Source organism: Nilaparvata lugens, unplaced genomic scaffold (assembly GCF_014356525.2).
Source record: "Nilaparvata lugens isolate BPH unplaced genomic scaffold, ASM1435652v1 scaffold6661, whole genome shotgun sequence".
Classification (NCBI taxonomy): domain Eukaryota; kingdom Metazoa; phylum Arthropoda; class Insecta; order Hemiptera; family Delphacidae; genus Nilaparvata; species Nilaparvata lugens.
In genome coordinates this window covers 1-16,059 of record NW_024092412.1, presented here as the reverse complement: position 1 = coordinate 16,059, position 16,059 = coordinate 1, and the positions used below count along the sequence as shown (strand labels likewise).

General features: G+C 34.8%; 1 protein-coding gene across 3 annotated transcripts; it reads left to right on the top strand.

The window, feature by feature from the left end:
• The first annotated feature begins 1,221 nt into the window (after nucleotides 1–1,221).
• On the top strand, nucleotides 1,222–15,228 carry LOC120356402. Of its 3 annotated transcripts, none has more exons than XM_039445340.1 (5): nucleotides 1,222–1,360; nucleotides 2,555–2,656; nucleotides 5,159–5,357; nucleotides 14,136–14,232; nucleotides 15,205–15,228. In XM_039445340.1, the coding sequence occupies exons 2-4, from the start codon at nucleotides 2,613–2,615 to the stop codon at nucleotides 14,193–14,195; spliced, it is 303 nt and encodes a 100-aa protein (XP_039301274.1). In that variant the 5' UTR covers nucleotides 1,222–1,360; nucleotides 2,555–2,612; the 3' UTR covers nucleotides 14,196–14,232; nucleotides 15,205–15,228. The 3 variants fall into 3 exon arrangements, with proteins under 3 accessions (XP_039301274.1, XP_039301273.1, XP_039301275.1); XM_039445339.1 differs by having other exon boundaries at nucleotides 5,141–5,357; XM_039445341.1 differs by lacking the exons at nucleotides 14,136–14,232; nucleotides 15,205–15,228 and adding an exon at nucleotides 9,739–9,946 and having other exon boundaries at nucleotides 5,141–5,357.
• Nucleotides 15,229–16,059: the final 831 nt, after the last annotated feature.

The window sequence follows — 16,059 nt, the reverse complement described above, 5'->3', positions numbered from 1 at the left end:
TCAAGAATATACGGAGCTCCTTAATCCGGTCTTCTTTCAACCATCAGAGCTGATTCAAAGACAAGGGAGTGTTAGTATTCCAGTCTCAATAAACAAAGTTTTGCAATGTGCCAGGTAGTTCTCATTGTTTATAATTCTAACGATCCTTTTCTGTAGGTGAAGAAGCATGATTTTTTCAAGTATGCATTGTGATGATCTATGAATTTCTATCATGCATTATTCATTATCTCATTTCTATTTTCATATGATGGGTCTGGTGAACTGTGATTCCATTCATTCAACTGTGAGTTTCTTATTTTTCATCTAATTTATCTATGTTCTTTTACAGGCTCTGAAAATTGATGAAATGGAACAAATTATTTGGACAAGACACTAGAAAAATTCTACTCGGTCGGTTTTGAAATCATACCTCAAGAAACTTGCGAGATCTCGTCTGCACTGCACTAGCATTTCAGGTAACTATCCGAATAGCCTACTATTTTGTATTCATTTCAGTGACAAATTTTCATTGTACCGTAAATGAATAAATGAATAGCTATCACAACTGAAATAGAGAGCAAACCTTTGTTTAGGAGGAAATTAAAAGACTCGAATAGTGCTTTTACAGTGCTACAGAACTTTTCGAATCAAGACAAGTTGAACTCATGATTGCTGTGTTCAGAAATAAAAGTATTAATTCAACATCATATCTATGCTACTTTATTGTAAATATATGATTGTTATGGTGACTTACTCAGTTATGTACATGCAGAAATTAAGCATATTTTTAATAACACAGTGTTATGATGTGGCAATTTAATATCTGGGTAGAATGGATCCCTGCAAGCCATTTTTTAAAAATATACAGCAATTTGACTCTTCACTGTTTATTATGCTGCAGGCTCTTACTTTTCAAAGATATCTTGAATATATTAGATCTAATAAGCGATCTACATGAGCACTTTACTAGAGAGTGTATTCAAGTTGATACTGGTCAGGCTTTTATTTTAGGGAGCTTCCTCCATCTAGGGATCTAGGGTCTCTAAAGCCTGATGTTTTTGCATATATGTCCTGCATATATAGTATATAGATAAACGTGACGTGTGGTTAATGTGGTAATTGTTGTTTGCAGGGTTTGTGGAGGCGAACGACATCCACAACAATGGGATAGCGGGGTTCGGGCGCCAACCCGACAGTGACAGTGGTGCACTGCGAGATCCACCACGGACAGACGGGTGGCTTGTACGGGCTCGGCCAGTTCATCGACAACCGCATCCATTCCCACAGCAACCCCACCGCAACGAGATCTACAACGGCCATCAGGGTGGCGTCTTCATCTTGGGCGAAGGCCGCGGCTTGATCGAGCATAACAATATCTATGGTGAGTGAATTGCAAACATCACTATGTTATGCCTAGTCCTCAGGAGTTAACTCCTTATAAGAGTTTTTCCAATCACTTGATAAATCAAAATTATTCATTATATCACAAATATTTTATTCGATAATTTATTAGATATTCATTTACACAGAAAAAATCAGCAAAACAAACGACAAAACAGGCATTGGTTGACTAGTGTGGATGGGTGGTTTGGCCTTCATTGGCCTACGGTGGGGGGCTGGCCTCCGCTCGAGAAAAATTGGAGCGATGGCCAATGAAGGCCAGCGCTGGCAAACTACCCATCGACACACTGGCGGTGGTCATCATTTGGGCCAACATGTGGCTGCGGCATAAGGACCCTTATTACTGCCTTGGCGGCTCCACCGGTTTATTACCGCGTGTCAGCGCGTTCTACTGACTGCTACAAGTCACCACCAGGTTTCTAGTGGTCGGTGATATCTGTATTCGCCTCACTTGTTTGTGCTGTCCACGTTGGCAGCAGATGATGTCGAATCGATGACATGAATCATTTTGTAGTGGGATAGCACTAGGTGAACTAGAGACTCGACTGCACTGGATATAGAGTGCTGTCTTTGAGTCTTTATACCCGGCTCACCCTGAGGGTTGAAGGTTGGGGCCGGCAACGATAAGATAGCCTTGGATGCAGTAGCTAGATTTTAGGAGTTGATAAGTGACGTCGTTCGGCCCCTCGAAATAAACTCCTAATAGCCTCTCTTATTTGGAAAGTCCAGAAAGTTGGTTATGTATTATAATTTAAACCATTTATTCATTAATGCTCATGTTTTCCTAGTTTTATCCCAACCTAGCAAATAATAACAGTTTAGTTTGTTGAAACATCAACTTGATAAATAGCCTACTTCTAATGATAAATCTATAATATAATAAAGGAAGGAATCGGCTTATACATGTTGGGGATAGGAAATACACAAACGACGCATCATCACGTCTCAACTACTCAACTGATTAACTTGAAATGTTGCTTATAGATTCTTTATCTACTGAGGATGGTTATAGGCCTTTTTTAAATCGTTCAAGATCTCAGTAGGTAGATTTTGTAAAGTTTTCAGTTGCCAGGGTTCACGGGTTACACCTGCTAATGGACAATTATTTGCTCTTCAAATATGAGTGCTCTACAGTAAGATTGTAAACTTTAATTATATGTGTCTGTTTTTGCAGTGACTCAATGTGGATTGTGAAGACACAGAAGGGGACGCATTTGGATCTTGAATCATGAATGTTGAATCTTGATGCTCACAGAAAAGGAAGTCAACCAGACAGGTGGGACACACAACTTAAGTTACTTATTCTCAGTTATAATTAAGTATACTTACTTAAGGATTGAGACCACAATAGGAGGCATAAAGTCCCTTGATAATTTTGAAAACAGAGACGTTATAGTGAGGTCCACGTTATAATGGCAGTGGAGGAAAGTAGGAGAACAACGTTGCCAATTATCTGCCTTGCCACTGCCTTCTGAAGAGGATGGCTTGGTCAATTTTACCACCAACTTTGGTCAATATCTATAGTTAGTTCCTAAAGGTAGTGGAGAAAAATAGAAGAACAATATTGCCAATAATTATACATAAATATCAGATGTACTGGTATCAGCTATCCTCTTCAAAAGACAGAGAATTGGCAACGTTGTTCTTCTATTTTTCTAGTGGAGAAAGATAGGAGAACAGTAGGGCCGATTCTGTACCTTCTATAGAGGATAGCTGATACCGTTAAGCCTATATCTGATCTGATATCAACTGTTCATTCTTGTTAAAAATAATTAATTATATTTCATTTGGGATTCCATCCCTTCCAGTTAGGCCGCAACTCCACCTCAGCATCTTCATTTCAGTGACCTCCAGTCTGTGTTCATGGGCTTTCTTAACTGCCCAGGCCTCCGCTCCGTATGTGAACGCGGGCCGCACGACATGACTGTTTTATAGATTTTGCCTTTAAGTTTTTCATTCCTTCCATCACAAAGTATTGCAGTCATTTTCCTCCAATTCATCAATTAATTTACTAGATGTGCTATTTCGTTGGCCTGTTCTCCGTCTGCATCAAAGGTTGAGCCCAGCTAATAAGAGTATAGAAACTCTAACCTGTACTAAACATGATTATTTCAAGTATGCATTGTGATGATCTATGAATTAATTTCTATTATACATTATTCATTATCTTATTTCCATTTTCATATGATGTGTCTGATAATTCGTGAACTGTGATTCCATTCATTCATCTGTGAATTTATTATATTGTCATCCAATTATCTATGTTCTGTTACAGGCTCTGAAAATTGATGAAATGGAACAAATATTTGGACAAGACACTAGAAAAATTCTACTCGGTCGGTTTTGAAATCATACCTCAAGAAACTTGCGAGATCTTCGTCTGCACTGCACTAGCATTTCAGGTAATTATCCAACTAGTCTACTATTTTGTATTCATTTCAGTGACAAATATTCATTTGTACCGTAAATGAATAAATGAATAGCCTATCACAACTGAAATAGAGAGCAAACTTTGTTTAGGAGGAAATTAAAAGACTCGAATAGTGCTTTTACAGTGCTACAGAACTTTTCGAATCAAGACAAGTTGAACTCATGATTGCTGTGTTCAGAAATAAATGTATTAATACAACGTTATATGTATGCTACTTTATTGTATATGACAATTGTAAATATTGGTGACATACTCAGTTATGCAGAAATAAAGGTTATAATTATTATTAAATACGTCCGTTCTTTAGACCTCACCGCTCGGTGAGTGGTACCATAGATATAGATAGCATAATTAGAAGTGCCATAGTAGAGGGCGTCTATGTGACGCTGGTAGTCTCTCATACTGTGCCGTTCTTACAATCTCACCCGTCCAAAACAGTAATAATTGACAGTAGTCGACAGTAGAACTTCCGTCAGGAACTCCACACTAATAAAAAGCCATTCGTATATTTAATACTGTATACTATAATATTATTATATGGGCTGGAATATACTACCACCGTTTGTATGTGTTCGTATGACAAAAGTGTGTGAAGGAATGTCTAAAACTTGGGAATTCCAGTCGCGATGCAAATCATTCATTCATTCACTATTATAATTTTTACCACACTTGATTGTTTCTTTTCAGCCATTGGTGATAAGATGCTAAAAAAACCATGCCATTGGCGGTATTCGAACCAACAACGAGCACAACGCAGCCATAGCAGCTGCTTGAGGCCGGATTGTATTTTTAATTATTTAAAAACTATTTAAACAATAGATACCAAATCCTCAAAATTGATAATAAAACCAGCCTTGATTATAGTCTTGCACAGGGAACAGTCCTGTCTCCGATTCTCTTCCTAATCTACATGAATGATCTTCCCAAGTTAGAATTAAAAAATGGAGTGTCAATCGCTTTTGCCGATGACACTTGATTGTTATTCAAGGGAGCCAATTGGGAGGATACTAAGAAAGCAGCAGAATCCGGGCTCAAAATAGTGAAATCCTGGTTCTACTTCTTCTTCACCCCCTGTTTCTCTTCCCGATATTTTCAATGCATGTTAGTTAACATAAATAAGTTGCATGTTATCCCTTTATGATTTTCTTGCATTATTGTTAGTCATTGAACACTCAGCATCTGTGCTCAGGTTTTTTCAAACCTTGCAGGGACTTGGTTTAATATATCTATATTATTTATCCTATTTGATGGAATTTCATTTTCATTTTATATTGTATTTTAGTTTTTTATAATCATTGTTATTGTAATTATGTTTTGGGAAAAATGAAGATTTGATTTGATTTGCAGTCGTCGCCGCCGCACCACGATCACTCGGCGGCATCCACATCTAGTGGTGGTGGATCTACATGCAAGGAGCATGCGCACTACCACTGGATGTGGATGCTGGATGAGTTGGGCAACCTCGGCCGCTCCAGTACCAACTGCCCGACCAGGTGTTGCTAACCATATTCGGCTACTTGCTGTCGGTTTCAGGGCATCAGCTCTGGTAAGTAGCAAATTAACAATAATTATCTGTGGTTTTATTGAATTATAATGTCGCATCCACACTATCGCCCAAGTGCGTACTAATGACGACGACCGCGAGAGTGTGGATGGGTGGTTTGCCAGTGCTGGCCTTGGTTGGCCTACGCTGGGCTGGCCGACGCTGGCCGACGTTGGGCCAATATGTAGCTACAACAGCTGAAACCATACAGGCTATACCTTACTATCATTCTCCAACTTATTGACTTGGACTCTTCAGGTATTATGTGTGTAGGTGTTGTGATCGAATTCCCATCTAGCTGTAAACCCTGTTGTCAATCTTCGGGGTGATTTACAGCATTTAATTTGGATTTTCGTTTAGTAATAACTATTCATTAATTAGCATTTGAATAAATGCAATTTCTCATGAATTTTCATCTGTAGACTGGCTGGCCGCTATGGCTTCGAATAAAATGAGCGCTGCTATCCAGAGATTGTCAGTTTGGTGTAAGCGTGAGCATACCTGACGCTGACTAGCAATTAGGGTTCGATTCCGGGCTGGCAAATAATTTCTAGATAGTAGCTCTCATCGAATTTCCATCCAGCTGTTAACCCTGTTGTCAATATGTGCAGTAGCACAAGTATTCGGGGTGATTTACAGCATTTAATTTGGATTTTCGTTTAGTAATAACTATTCATTAATTAGCATTTGAATAAATGCAATTTGTCATTAATTCCCATCCAGCTGTATATACCGTACTCATGGATGAATATAATAATATATAGCCAGTCTATAGATATCTATCTATGTGAAAGCCATCTCACACCGCCGTAGCGTAGCTTGTAATACGTTTTTGAAAAACGTAGCCGACATATTTCCTAATGTTAGCCAATCTGTCCATTTGAATCTGGCATGGCATAATAATAATATTCGTATGGCTTTTATTGGTGGGGAGTTGCTGACGGAAGTTTCTCCTCGCCTGAATATATGCATAGATAATATTGCATCAGACTCAGCAATAAACAAACAAATGTGTAAAAATTCAATAATTGAAACTTGTTTGTCCGATCACACAGCACAGTTAGTTCAGTTTCCTTATAATACATTGACGTCTTTTAAATCATTTCAATTAAACTCAAAAAATTCAAAAAAATTTACAAAACTTATAAGAATATTTTCTAAACAGAACATCTCCAAATTCAAGCTTTTCTTGGACCAAGAAGACTGGACAGACCTATATAATATGCTCAATATAACGTCTAATTCTAATACTCTATACAAGTTGTTCATTCGAATAGTACTATCACACTTTGAGGAATCTTTTCCTAAAAGATGTACAACAAAAAAAAGTAGCGCACAAGAAATTAAAGGATGGGTCACACCAGGGATTCGTATATCATGTGCAAGGGCCAGAGAATTGCATAACCAGACTAAAAATTATAACAATTTTGAATTTTTGCAATACTTCAAAAATTATAAGAGAGTCCTTAACAAGTGTATCAGAGCTGCAAAAATAAAATATAATAGCAACAGAATAAAGAATGCATCTAACAAAACTAAAATGGCCTGGAAGATTGTTCGGGAGGGAACAAATATCAAACAAGATGATAGAGAGCTAACAGAGGTATTTCCCAATAAAAATATAGAAGATATTTTGAATTCTTTCAATGAACATTTCATCAACGTTTGTAGCACACTGAATCTTATTCCGGACATACACAAAACTCTAAACTATTGTAGAAAATATCCAAAATCAAATAACTTGCTCATATCTTTAGAACCAGTTACAGAAAAAGAGATAATTGAATTAGTTAAAAAAATAAATTATCTAAAACACCTGGCTGGGATGAATTTCCTCCATTCCTGCTCAGAATTTGTGTGTTATCATTAGCAAAGCCAATGGTGTCTCTGATTAATTCTTCATTTAGAAGTGGAGTGTTTCCGGACTTTCTAAAATATTCAACCGTGATACCAATATTTAAAACGGGCGATGAAAGCGAATTCAGTAATTACAAACCAATTGCTATTTTATCAGCATTTTCTAAAATTTATGAAATGGCAGCTGCTTCCAGATTAATTAAATTTTGTGACATGAACAACTTACTTCACACGGATCAGTACGGTTTTCGTAAGGGCAGGAATACAACTGGGGCCATTTATGAATTCATATCAAGTCTCTCATTGGCTGTTGATGGATCGCAGTTTGTTGCCGGCATCTTCTGCGATTTATCAAAGGCATTCGAATGTGTGAATCATACTATTTTGTTGGAAAAGCTTCGCTGTTATGGTGTAGTTGGGACAGCCTTCAATTGGTTTAGCTCTTACTTGAATAATAGACAACAATGTGTGAAAGATAAAGAATCACTTAGGTCATCTTCCTTTTCAAAAATAACGAATGGAGTGCCTCAAGGATCAATACTTGGGCCTCTATTATTCATCATCTATGTAAACGATTTCCCTGAGTCAGTTTCCCAATCAAGACTTATAATGTTTGCTGATGATACGACCGCATTAATATCAGACAAAAATCACAAAACTCTAGCTGGTAACATAAAAAAAGACCTGGAAAACATAACTGATTGGCTCAAAACAAATGGCCTCTCTCTCAACTACAGTAAAACTTATCAGATGGAATTTAGTTACAGAAGAACCAACTTGAGAAGTTTTCTCCCTCTTTATGATAATGGACTAAAAACAGCTAAATCTTTAAAATTCCTAGGAGTTACAATAGATGAGGGACTAAATTGGAAAGAACATATAAAAAATCTCACGACGAAGTTGAACCGTGCATATTATGTTATTCTCAAGCTATCTCATTCAGTTGATAGAAATACACTCATCACCGTATACTATGCCTATGTCTATTCCCACCTATGCTACGGAAATATTTTCTGGGGAAACTCGACTGACAGCTATAAAATATTTTTAATTCAAAAAAAGATCATTAGGGTGGTTTTTGGTTTAAGAGCTAGAGATACATGCAAATCTATTTTTCGGGAATCGAAGATCCTCACTCTGCCTGCCATCTACATATTTCATTTGTTAATATTCATAAAGAGTAATGTCCATAAATTTAATTTTTGCACAGACAGACATAACTATTCTACGCGTAATCAGAGCTTGTTATTATACCCTATTCACAGACATGCCTCTTACGAAAGAAACCCTTCTTATTCAGGAATAAAATTGTATAATAAGTTACCCGAGGCCATCCGTAAAATTGATTCATTGCCGCTGTTCAAAAAAACTATCAAGTCAATGTTAACTGAGAGAGTCTACTACTCAGTGGCAGAGTTTATTGTTGATAGATTTTGAGGTGAAATTTATTCTATTATTATGAATAGTTCTATAACTGTGACTTGAAATGTTATTGATTTTACTTTATGATTCCATCATATATGTTATTGTATATTCTTATGTACCTATATATTATTATATCTGACAATTTACGTATCAAACGGGAATATTCCCGGAAATGATGAGTAATAAATAAATATATCATTTTAGCCGTCAATGGGCCTCACGACTGTCATACTTCAGCCGTGACCGACAGTTTAACGTGCCCATCCAATTTAACTTGAGGAGATAGAACAGCTACGTCTTCCGAAGACTTATTTCAATAGGCATTTTACGAGGTGTTTCCTAAGCGACGGCTCTACGATTCTACCCGAGCGACATTGTAGGCTAGTCTATAAGTCGGCAGGTCAGGATTGGTTGGTTGCTCCGTTTGGGTTGCTGCTAGTGAGGTCCACGTTATAATTGCACTAGAAAACAAAGAAAACAGCGTTGCCAGAGGATAGCTGCTGTTACTGCTATAGGCCTATCTCATGTCATATTAACAACTGTTCATTCTTGTTTAAAATAATCAATTATGTTTTATTCGTCAAGGAAATACACATTCCAATGATTAAACAATAGGTGATAAAATTTGATTATTCATTTATTTTTCTAAACACTATAATCATAATAAAATTATGACGATGGAGGAAGAACTAGGCAGAGCCTGTACCATTTCTCTTCCAAATTTTGATAGAAAGTTGATGTTTTCCAAAGAAATAATTGAGATTAAATATTTTGTTCATCAATTATATTATTCTATATTGTTAAAACACGATCTGGCGACGTTGAGGAGCTAGAGAAGGATAGAGAAGGATCTGCTTTGTCGAATGATAGACACGGTTGGCAATACCAATGTTAATTAATAATACTGCCATTATAACGTGGACCTCATGTATGTAAATTGTTATGTATTTTTTATTTCTGCACTTTTTTGTAATTGATTTGAAATCCAGGTTATATGCTTCTTTTATTAAAATGTTTATATTGTTTTGTTCAAAAGGCAAATACATTGATTCGGATTTGTTTCAGTAGTTGACCGCAGTGTCTTTTATATTATCTGTTTCAGTTGGGGCAAACTGAGCCGCTTCGGCGAGCGGGCCAATAATTTCAACATTGTTTCAATTCCAAGTTGATTGTTTTGAATTAATATAGTCTACTGTTACAGAGAGACTATGCCTTTTGAAAATATAAACGGTTACCTGATAAGTACCTTAATTTGTGTTATGAAATATGATTGATATCCAACTATTTAATAAATTTCTCAATTTGAAAGATTCCAATGATATTATTTCGATTATTTACTTGCCCACCAAGTGCAGTTTTCTCGGTGAAAGCTTAAACCGAATTGGATCAGCTGGTGTGTTTTAATATCAATTAAACTTAACATGGATTTAATTCATATTAAGCCGACATTTGGTTCAAACTGGTACTGTGAAAACGGCTTTTAAATCGTTAGAATTATTCAAGTAATTAGTATGGTGATTATTATCATAGAAAAAATATATCATAAGAAGATAACCCTATGGTATAGATTGTTTATGTTTCATTGTGCGTTTTAAAACAGTAAAGAAAAAAGTATCTCAGGTTTGGCTGAAATTTGCACCATAGATGAAGCTTTATCTGAGAAATGTCTGAGCCAAATTTGGCACCCCCAGCTACTATACAGGGTGAGTTATGCAGCTTCAAACGTAAAATTTGCAAATTTTCAAACGGTGAGGAATTTTGCAAATCGGATTCCAGATTCATGTTCCTCTCATCAAAGAGCATAAGGTCACGAAGTTAGAGCGATTTTGATTTTTCACAAAAAAAATTAGATAAACCATGGATTTTATGAAAAATGCGAATGTGCCAGATTCGGTTGATATTCGAACTATGGAAAGAGGTTGACTCAACAAGTGATAGATAAATGTCTTTTATTTTCATTTTATAACATTACAAATGATGTGGGCGAAGTTGAGGCAATAAGAGCCCCCCTCTTCCACTTGACCCACAAGTATGGGTCTGTTTGTGTAAATGGCAGAAGATAAGAAAAGATTCATTGAACAATTGACAAGTTTACTTGATAGAATACTTGACAATTATATAGTCTAAAATAAGAACTTAGTCAAAAATAACAGATTAAACTAGCTGACGTACAAACAACTCTAAAGTAATTTTTCACTAAGTTACCAAGAGGGATTATTAACTATGGAATGAGAAAGAAATCAATAAAAATGCTTACTTTCTTGATCAGATTTATTATAGTTTTTAGTATAAAAGATTTTTTTTTCAAAGAGCAAAGAATAAAGAGTTAACCTGATTTCAAAATCTCAGTCCAAGTAAACTGAAGATCAGTAGTAAATTATACAAGAAAATTTACAATAATCAAAAATATAATAGCTGTAAATTCTGCTCAAAATAAGATCTAGTTGCACGAAATTTGTTTAATAACTGATTAAATTATTAGATTTTTCTGTATTAGCTGTTATGCTACTATAGCGGTGACTGAGGACTCTATAGATTTTTTTCTATAAGTATTTCAGAAGAAGTTGCTGTTGTGGGCTGTACAACTCGCTTTCCTGATAGATTTCCTTTAAGAATCTGATCTGTTTCATTTTCATGATGGCCTATGGGCTATGTGAGATAATGGGATGATGTTCCAGTAATTTAACCATAACTATTGAACGGTTCATCAGAGCCTTATTTTGTAGCAAACGTTGTTGTAGAATATAACATTTTTCTCATCATCATATACCGTAGTTGAAAATTTTGTCACTGCAATTAATAAATTCAAACTGAGAGATTTAATGCTTCAAAAAAAGCAGGACCGCATCTCTAGTAGAATTTTCCCTAGTTTTTATATCTCTAACTTTTGTTAGCTTCATAGTAGCTTTGTACGCATGAGGACCTTTTTTGTATAATATCAAATTGACTGTTGAGTAACAAGTTCTAATTACTAACTAAAGTCAAGAGTAAAGAGCTATTTTATTCGATTTTCAATATAATCATTATATACCGTAGTTAGTAGGTATAGCATAAAGTTTACTTTAGTTCTGTTCATAGATAGCATACAGCTTTTGAATTTGCCGGTTGATAACCTAGTTTGAATTTGCCGGTGAGCCAACATGATAATGATGTTTCAAAACCTTTTGAATAATATAGAATGAAGAGTGAATCTTTTTATGAATAATTCTTTCAAACGTAATAAAGACATTAATCTATAGTTATAAAATTCCTTATCTATAAAAAATCATTTGAGAACCATTGAATGTCGATATTTTTTCCAAATGTTTCAATCAAAAGTACTTATATATATTCCCAACTTTTCAATGAATAATGGTATAAATCAACTAGAAAATATATTTGAAACTTTTAAAATAATTATTTGAATATCATAATTCTAATTTGATGATAGATATACTTAATTATTTTCTATTATTTTTTTGCGTTGTGTAGTGGTACGGCTGGCTACCTGCTGTTGAAGCTAATCAGCTGTTTGATGATCATTATTTTTTCAACTATGAATTGCGTTAATAGTGCTTCCAATAAACAGGATAATTTGATACATCAGAGAAATAATTTAAATATTTCATTTGAACGTATCAATTATAAATACTTAATTATTTTTTCATTATTATTTTGCGGTGTGTACAGCTGGTGGTACAGCTGGTTACCAAAATCCGTCTCCATCGAGGTCAGTTACGTTGCAAGCACGCGTTGCATTTTTACCTCCTATGTCCTTCTGATACCCTGGTATTGTTTTTGATTTTCCTATCTCTCCAATGTTAAATTTTTTGTTCAAGTGATACAGAATGACGTCAGGGTGATACAGAGATACAGAATGGCGTCCATCTTTGATTTGATACTGAATTAACATCTCTACAGAGGATCAAATCCATAAATAAATATTATTTAAATAATTCTCTATTATATCAGTGTTTAATAATATTTAGATAGTTTTTAATATTGGTTTCAATTGGCTTACAGATTTTTTGGTTATTTTTTTTTTGACTGAAAATTGTACTCAACTCAAAATGAATTGAGGTTATGAAAATATTAACCACAATAACCAATTTTGGAATTTTTAGTCTGAATCTAAATTTAAAAGAGGAATAGGACAGTTTTATCTTATCTTCCGATCATTTTAATTAAAATTATATGTGGAAATAATTATAGAATGAAAACGGTTAATTTGGTAAACAGATACAGGAATTTGTAGGTTAGACTAGTATCTACGGTAGTCGAAAGTTCAGTAGATAGTTAGGTAGGCATTTAAACACCATTATATATGAAAAAGAGTATCAAATATACATTATAAAAATATTTACACTTGATATATTGTATCTTCAAAACTAAAAAATGGTTTTGGTTGAAACTGAATATTTAAAAAATTCTTCTCTTCAGTAGGGGAGTACCAAATTTATTGGTTTAATGTAGTAAGCTAGCAAGTATTATTGATACTGTATTTTAATATAAAACTTAGCTGTTAAGGTTTATTCACTAATAAAACAAACATGAACATTTGCAATAGGTTATTGTTAGTTTACAATAATTATGGTTTTGTATGGTACCTATCATAGCCAAGGCTGTCGTTGACAAGTTTATCATTCTTTGTTTCATTTTATCTATGTCAATTGCTAATCATAATGTTATACAATAATTAGATTCGGAGAAAACAACAGGCCTAAAATTTGAGGCTACTATGTTTTTCTTTTTAAAGAATGAGGTTAGAATTCCACTTTCAAGCCCAATTTTTACTTCATAAATAACAGTTTGGTGAGATAAAACCAATTTGCATAAACCAACGTACGGTGGTAAACACTTTCAAAAGTCAATAAGTTTATTTTATTTAGCTATTTGATGATACATAAAACTTATTCATTTAAATGATTGGAAAGGAGCTAAAGGCACAGGCCGAAACTTTTCCTTCTCCGAATTTTGATTCATAAACTAGTCAAGAAAGTTGGTTATGTATTTAATTTAAACCATTTATCATTAACGCTCATGTTTTCTAGTTTTTATCCCAACCTAGCAAATAATAACAGTTTGGTTGTTAGAACGACAACTTGGTAAGTACCGGTAAACCTAATGATAAATCTATAATGTAATAATGGAAAGAATCGGCTTGTACACGTAGGGGATAGGATATTTTTCAATGACGCATCATCCCCAGGAGACGTCTCCACCGTTCAGTGCTTTGTGATAATGCATATTATAATTTGAATGAATTTATGATTTAAATTTTTATTGAAAGTGGTCACTGTTTTATTTGCCATTTGAATAGTTGTTCTGTAATTATGTTGTATTGAATACAATGAATGAAACAGAAGGTATTGGATGTATCTCAGTAGGTCGTGTTTGTGAAGTTTTCAGTTAGTCCCTAGCAAAGCACGGGTTACCGCTGTAGGTAATATTTGTTTTTTTTTTTTGACCACTCTACAGTAAGATTGTACACAATAATAATAATGGGGTCTGTTTTTGCAGTTGCTTGGTATGGATTGTAAGACACAGAAGAAGACGCATTTAGATGTTTTTGGATCTTGAATCTTGATGCTCACAGAAAAGCAAGTCAACCAGACAGGTGAGTCACAACATTAGTATACTTTTACTCAAGTAGGCCTATACTTACTTAGTTACTTACAACTTAATAGTTGCTACAATACTCTTTTCTGGCCATCAAGTTTGTCAGTGGCTCAATTCAGGGCAGTATTCCACCACCAATTCAATTCAATACTAGCAGATAACCCGTGCACCGCAATGGGCTTATTAAAAATTAACAGACTTAAAACTTGACCTACCTTAATCTTGGAGAATAACACTATAGGCTAATATTCTTTTATATTAAAAGAAATAACAAACCATCCACGGTGAATAATTAATAATCTATATGCAAATTGTCAAGTTAATCAGTCCAGTAGTGAGGCGTGATGCTTGATACTTACTGATACTTGTAGATATCCCACTAGTAGCGCGACAGCGCCGTGGTCGTCCCTGCAGAACACACCGTCATCATAGAATTCGTGCAGGCTATAGTAAGGCTTTTGTTGTAAGTGTCTCTTCTGGAGGCCCTTGAAGGTGCCTATGCTTTTGATATTTTTTATTTCTTCTTCTGGGAGATGTTTGTAGATCCTGCTGCATCTGGTTGTTAATCTGGGCCCCTCTTGCGCCAGTCCAGTTCTCACTGTCAGTATATGGGTGTCATTATGTCGTCTTGTGTTGTATCCATGTATATGTTGGTTCCGTTGGAAATAATCCGGTCTTCTTTCAAACATCAGAGCTGATTCAAAGACAAGGGAGTGTTAGTATTCAGTCTCAATAAACAAGTTTTGCAATATGCCAGGTAGTTTTCATTGTTATAATTCTAACGATCCTTTTCTGTAGGAGAAGAAGCATGATTTTTTCAAGTATGCATTGTGATGATCTATGAATTTCTATTGTGCATTATTCATTATCTCATTTCTATTTCATATGATGCGTCTGGTGAACTGTGATTCCATTCATTCATCTGCGAATTACTTTTTTTTTCATCTAATTTATCCATGTTCTTTTACAGGCTCTGAAAATTGATGAAATGGAACAAATTATTGGACAAGACACTGAAAAATTTACTCGGTCGGTTTTGAAATCATACCTCAAGAAACTTGCGAGATCTTCGTCTGCACTGCACTAGCATTTTAGGTAACTATCCGAATAGCCTACTATTTTGTATTCATTTCAGTGACAAATTTTCATTTGTACCGTAAATGAATAAATGAATAGCCTATCACAACTGAAATAGAGAGCAAACCTTTGTTTAGGAGGAAATTAAAAGACTCGAATAGTGCTTTTACAGTGCTACAGAACTTTTCGAATCAAGACAAGTTGAACTCATGATTGCTGTGTTCAAAATAAAAGTATTAATTCAACATCATATCTATGCTACTTTATTGTATATAAAATTGTAAATATATGATTGTTATGGTGACTTACTCAGTTATGTACATGCAGAAATTAAGCATATTTTTAATAACACAGTGTTATGATGTGGCAATTTAATATGGGTAGAATGGATCCCTGCAAGCCATTTTTCAAAAATATACAGCAATTTGACTCTTCACTGTTTATTAATGCTGCAGGCTCTTACTTTTCAAAGATATCTTGAAATATTAGATCTAATAAGCGATCTACATGAGCACTTTACTAGAGAGTGTATTCAAGTTGATACCGGTCAGGCTTTTTATTCGGTTGAGGAGATGTTAACTGGTGAAATTCCATTATAATATTGTTTGAATGCCAGACATTATAGTAATCATCGGTTAAAACATGACATGATAAATTGACGGTAGGTACCTCATATACTGACTGTGTAGAAAACATATACTCCCTATGTAAATAATTACCTTGACTTGTTAGCCTATAATGGTATTAT

Excerpts from the sequence above, each read along its gene's own strand:
- LOC120356402 (XM_039445339.1), top strand. The coding sequence starts at position 2,613 with ATGTTGAATCTTGATGCTCACAGAAAAGGAAGTCAACCAGACAG. Across the intron at positions 2,657-5,140 it reads AAAGGAAGTCAACCAGACAG|ATTTGATTTGATTTGCAGTC; the intron begins GTGGGACACACA and ends GGAAAAATGAAG. Across the intron at positions 5,358-14,135 it reads GTTTCAGGGCATCAGCTCTG|TTGCTTGGTATGGATTGTAA; the intron begins GTAAGTAGCAAA and ends CTGTTTTTGCAG.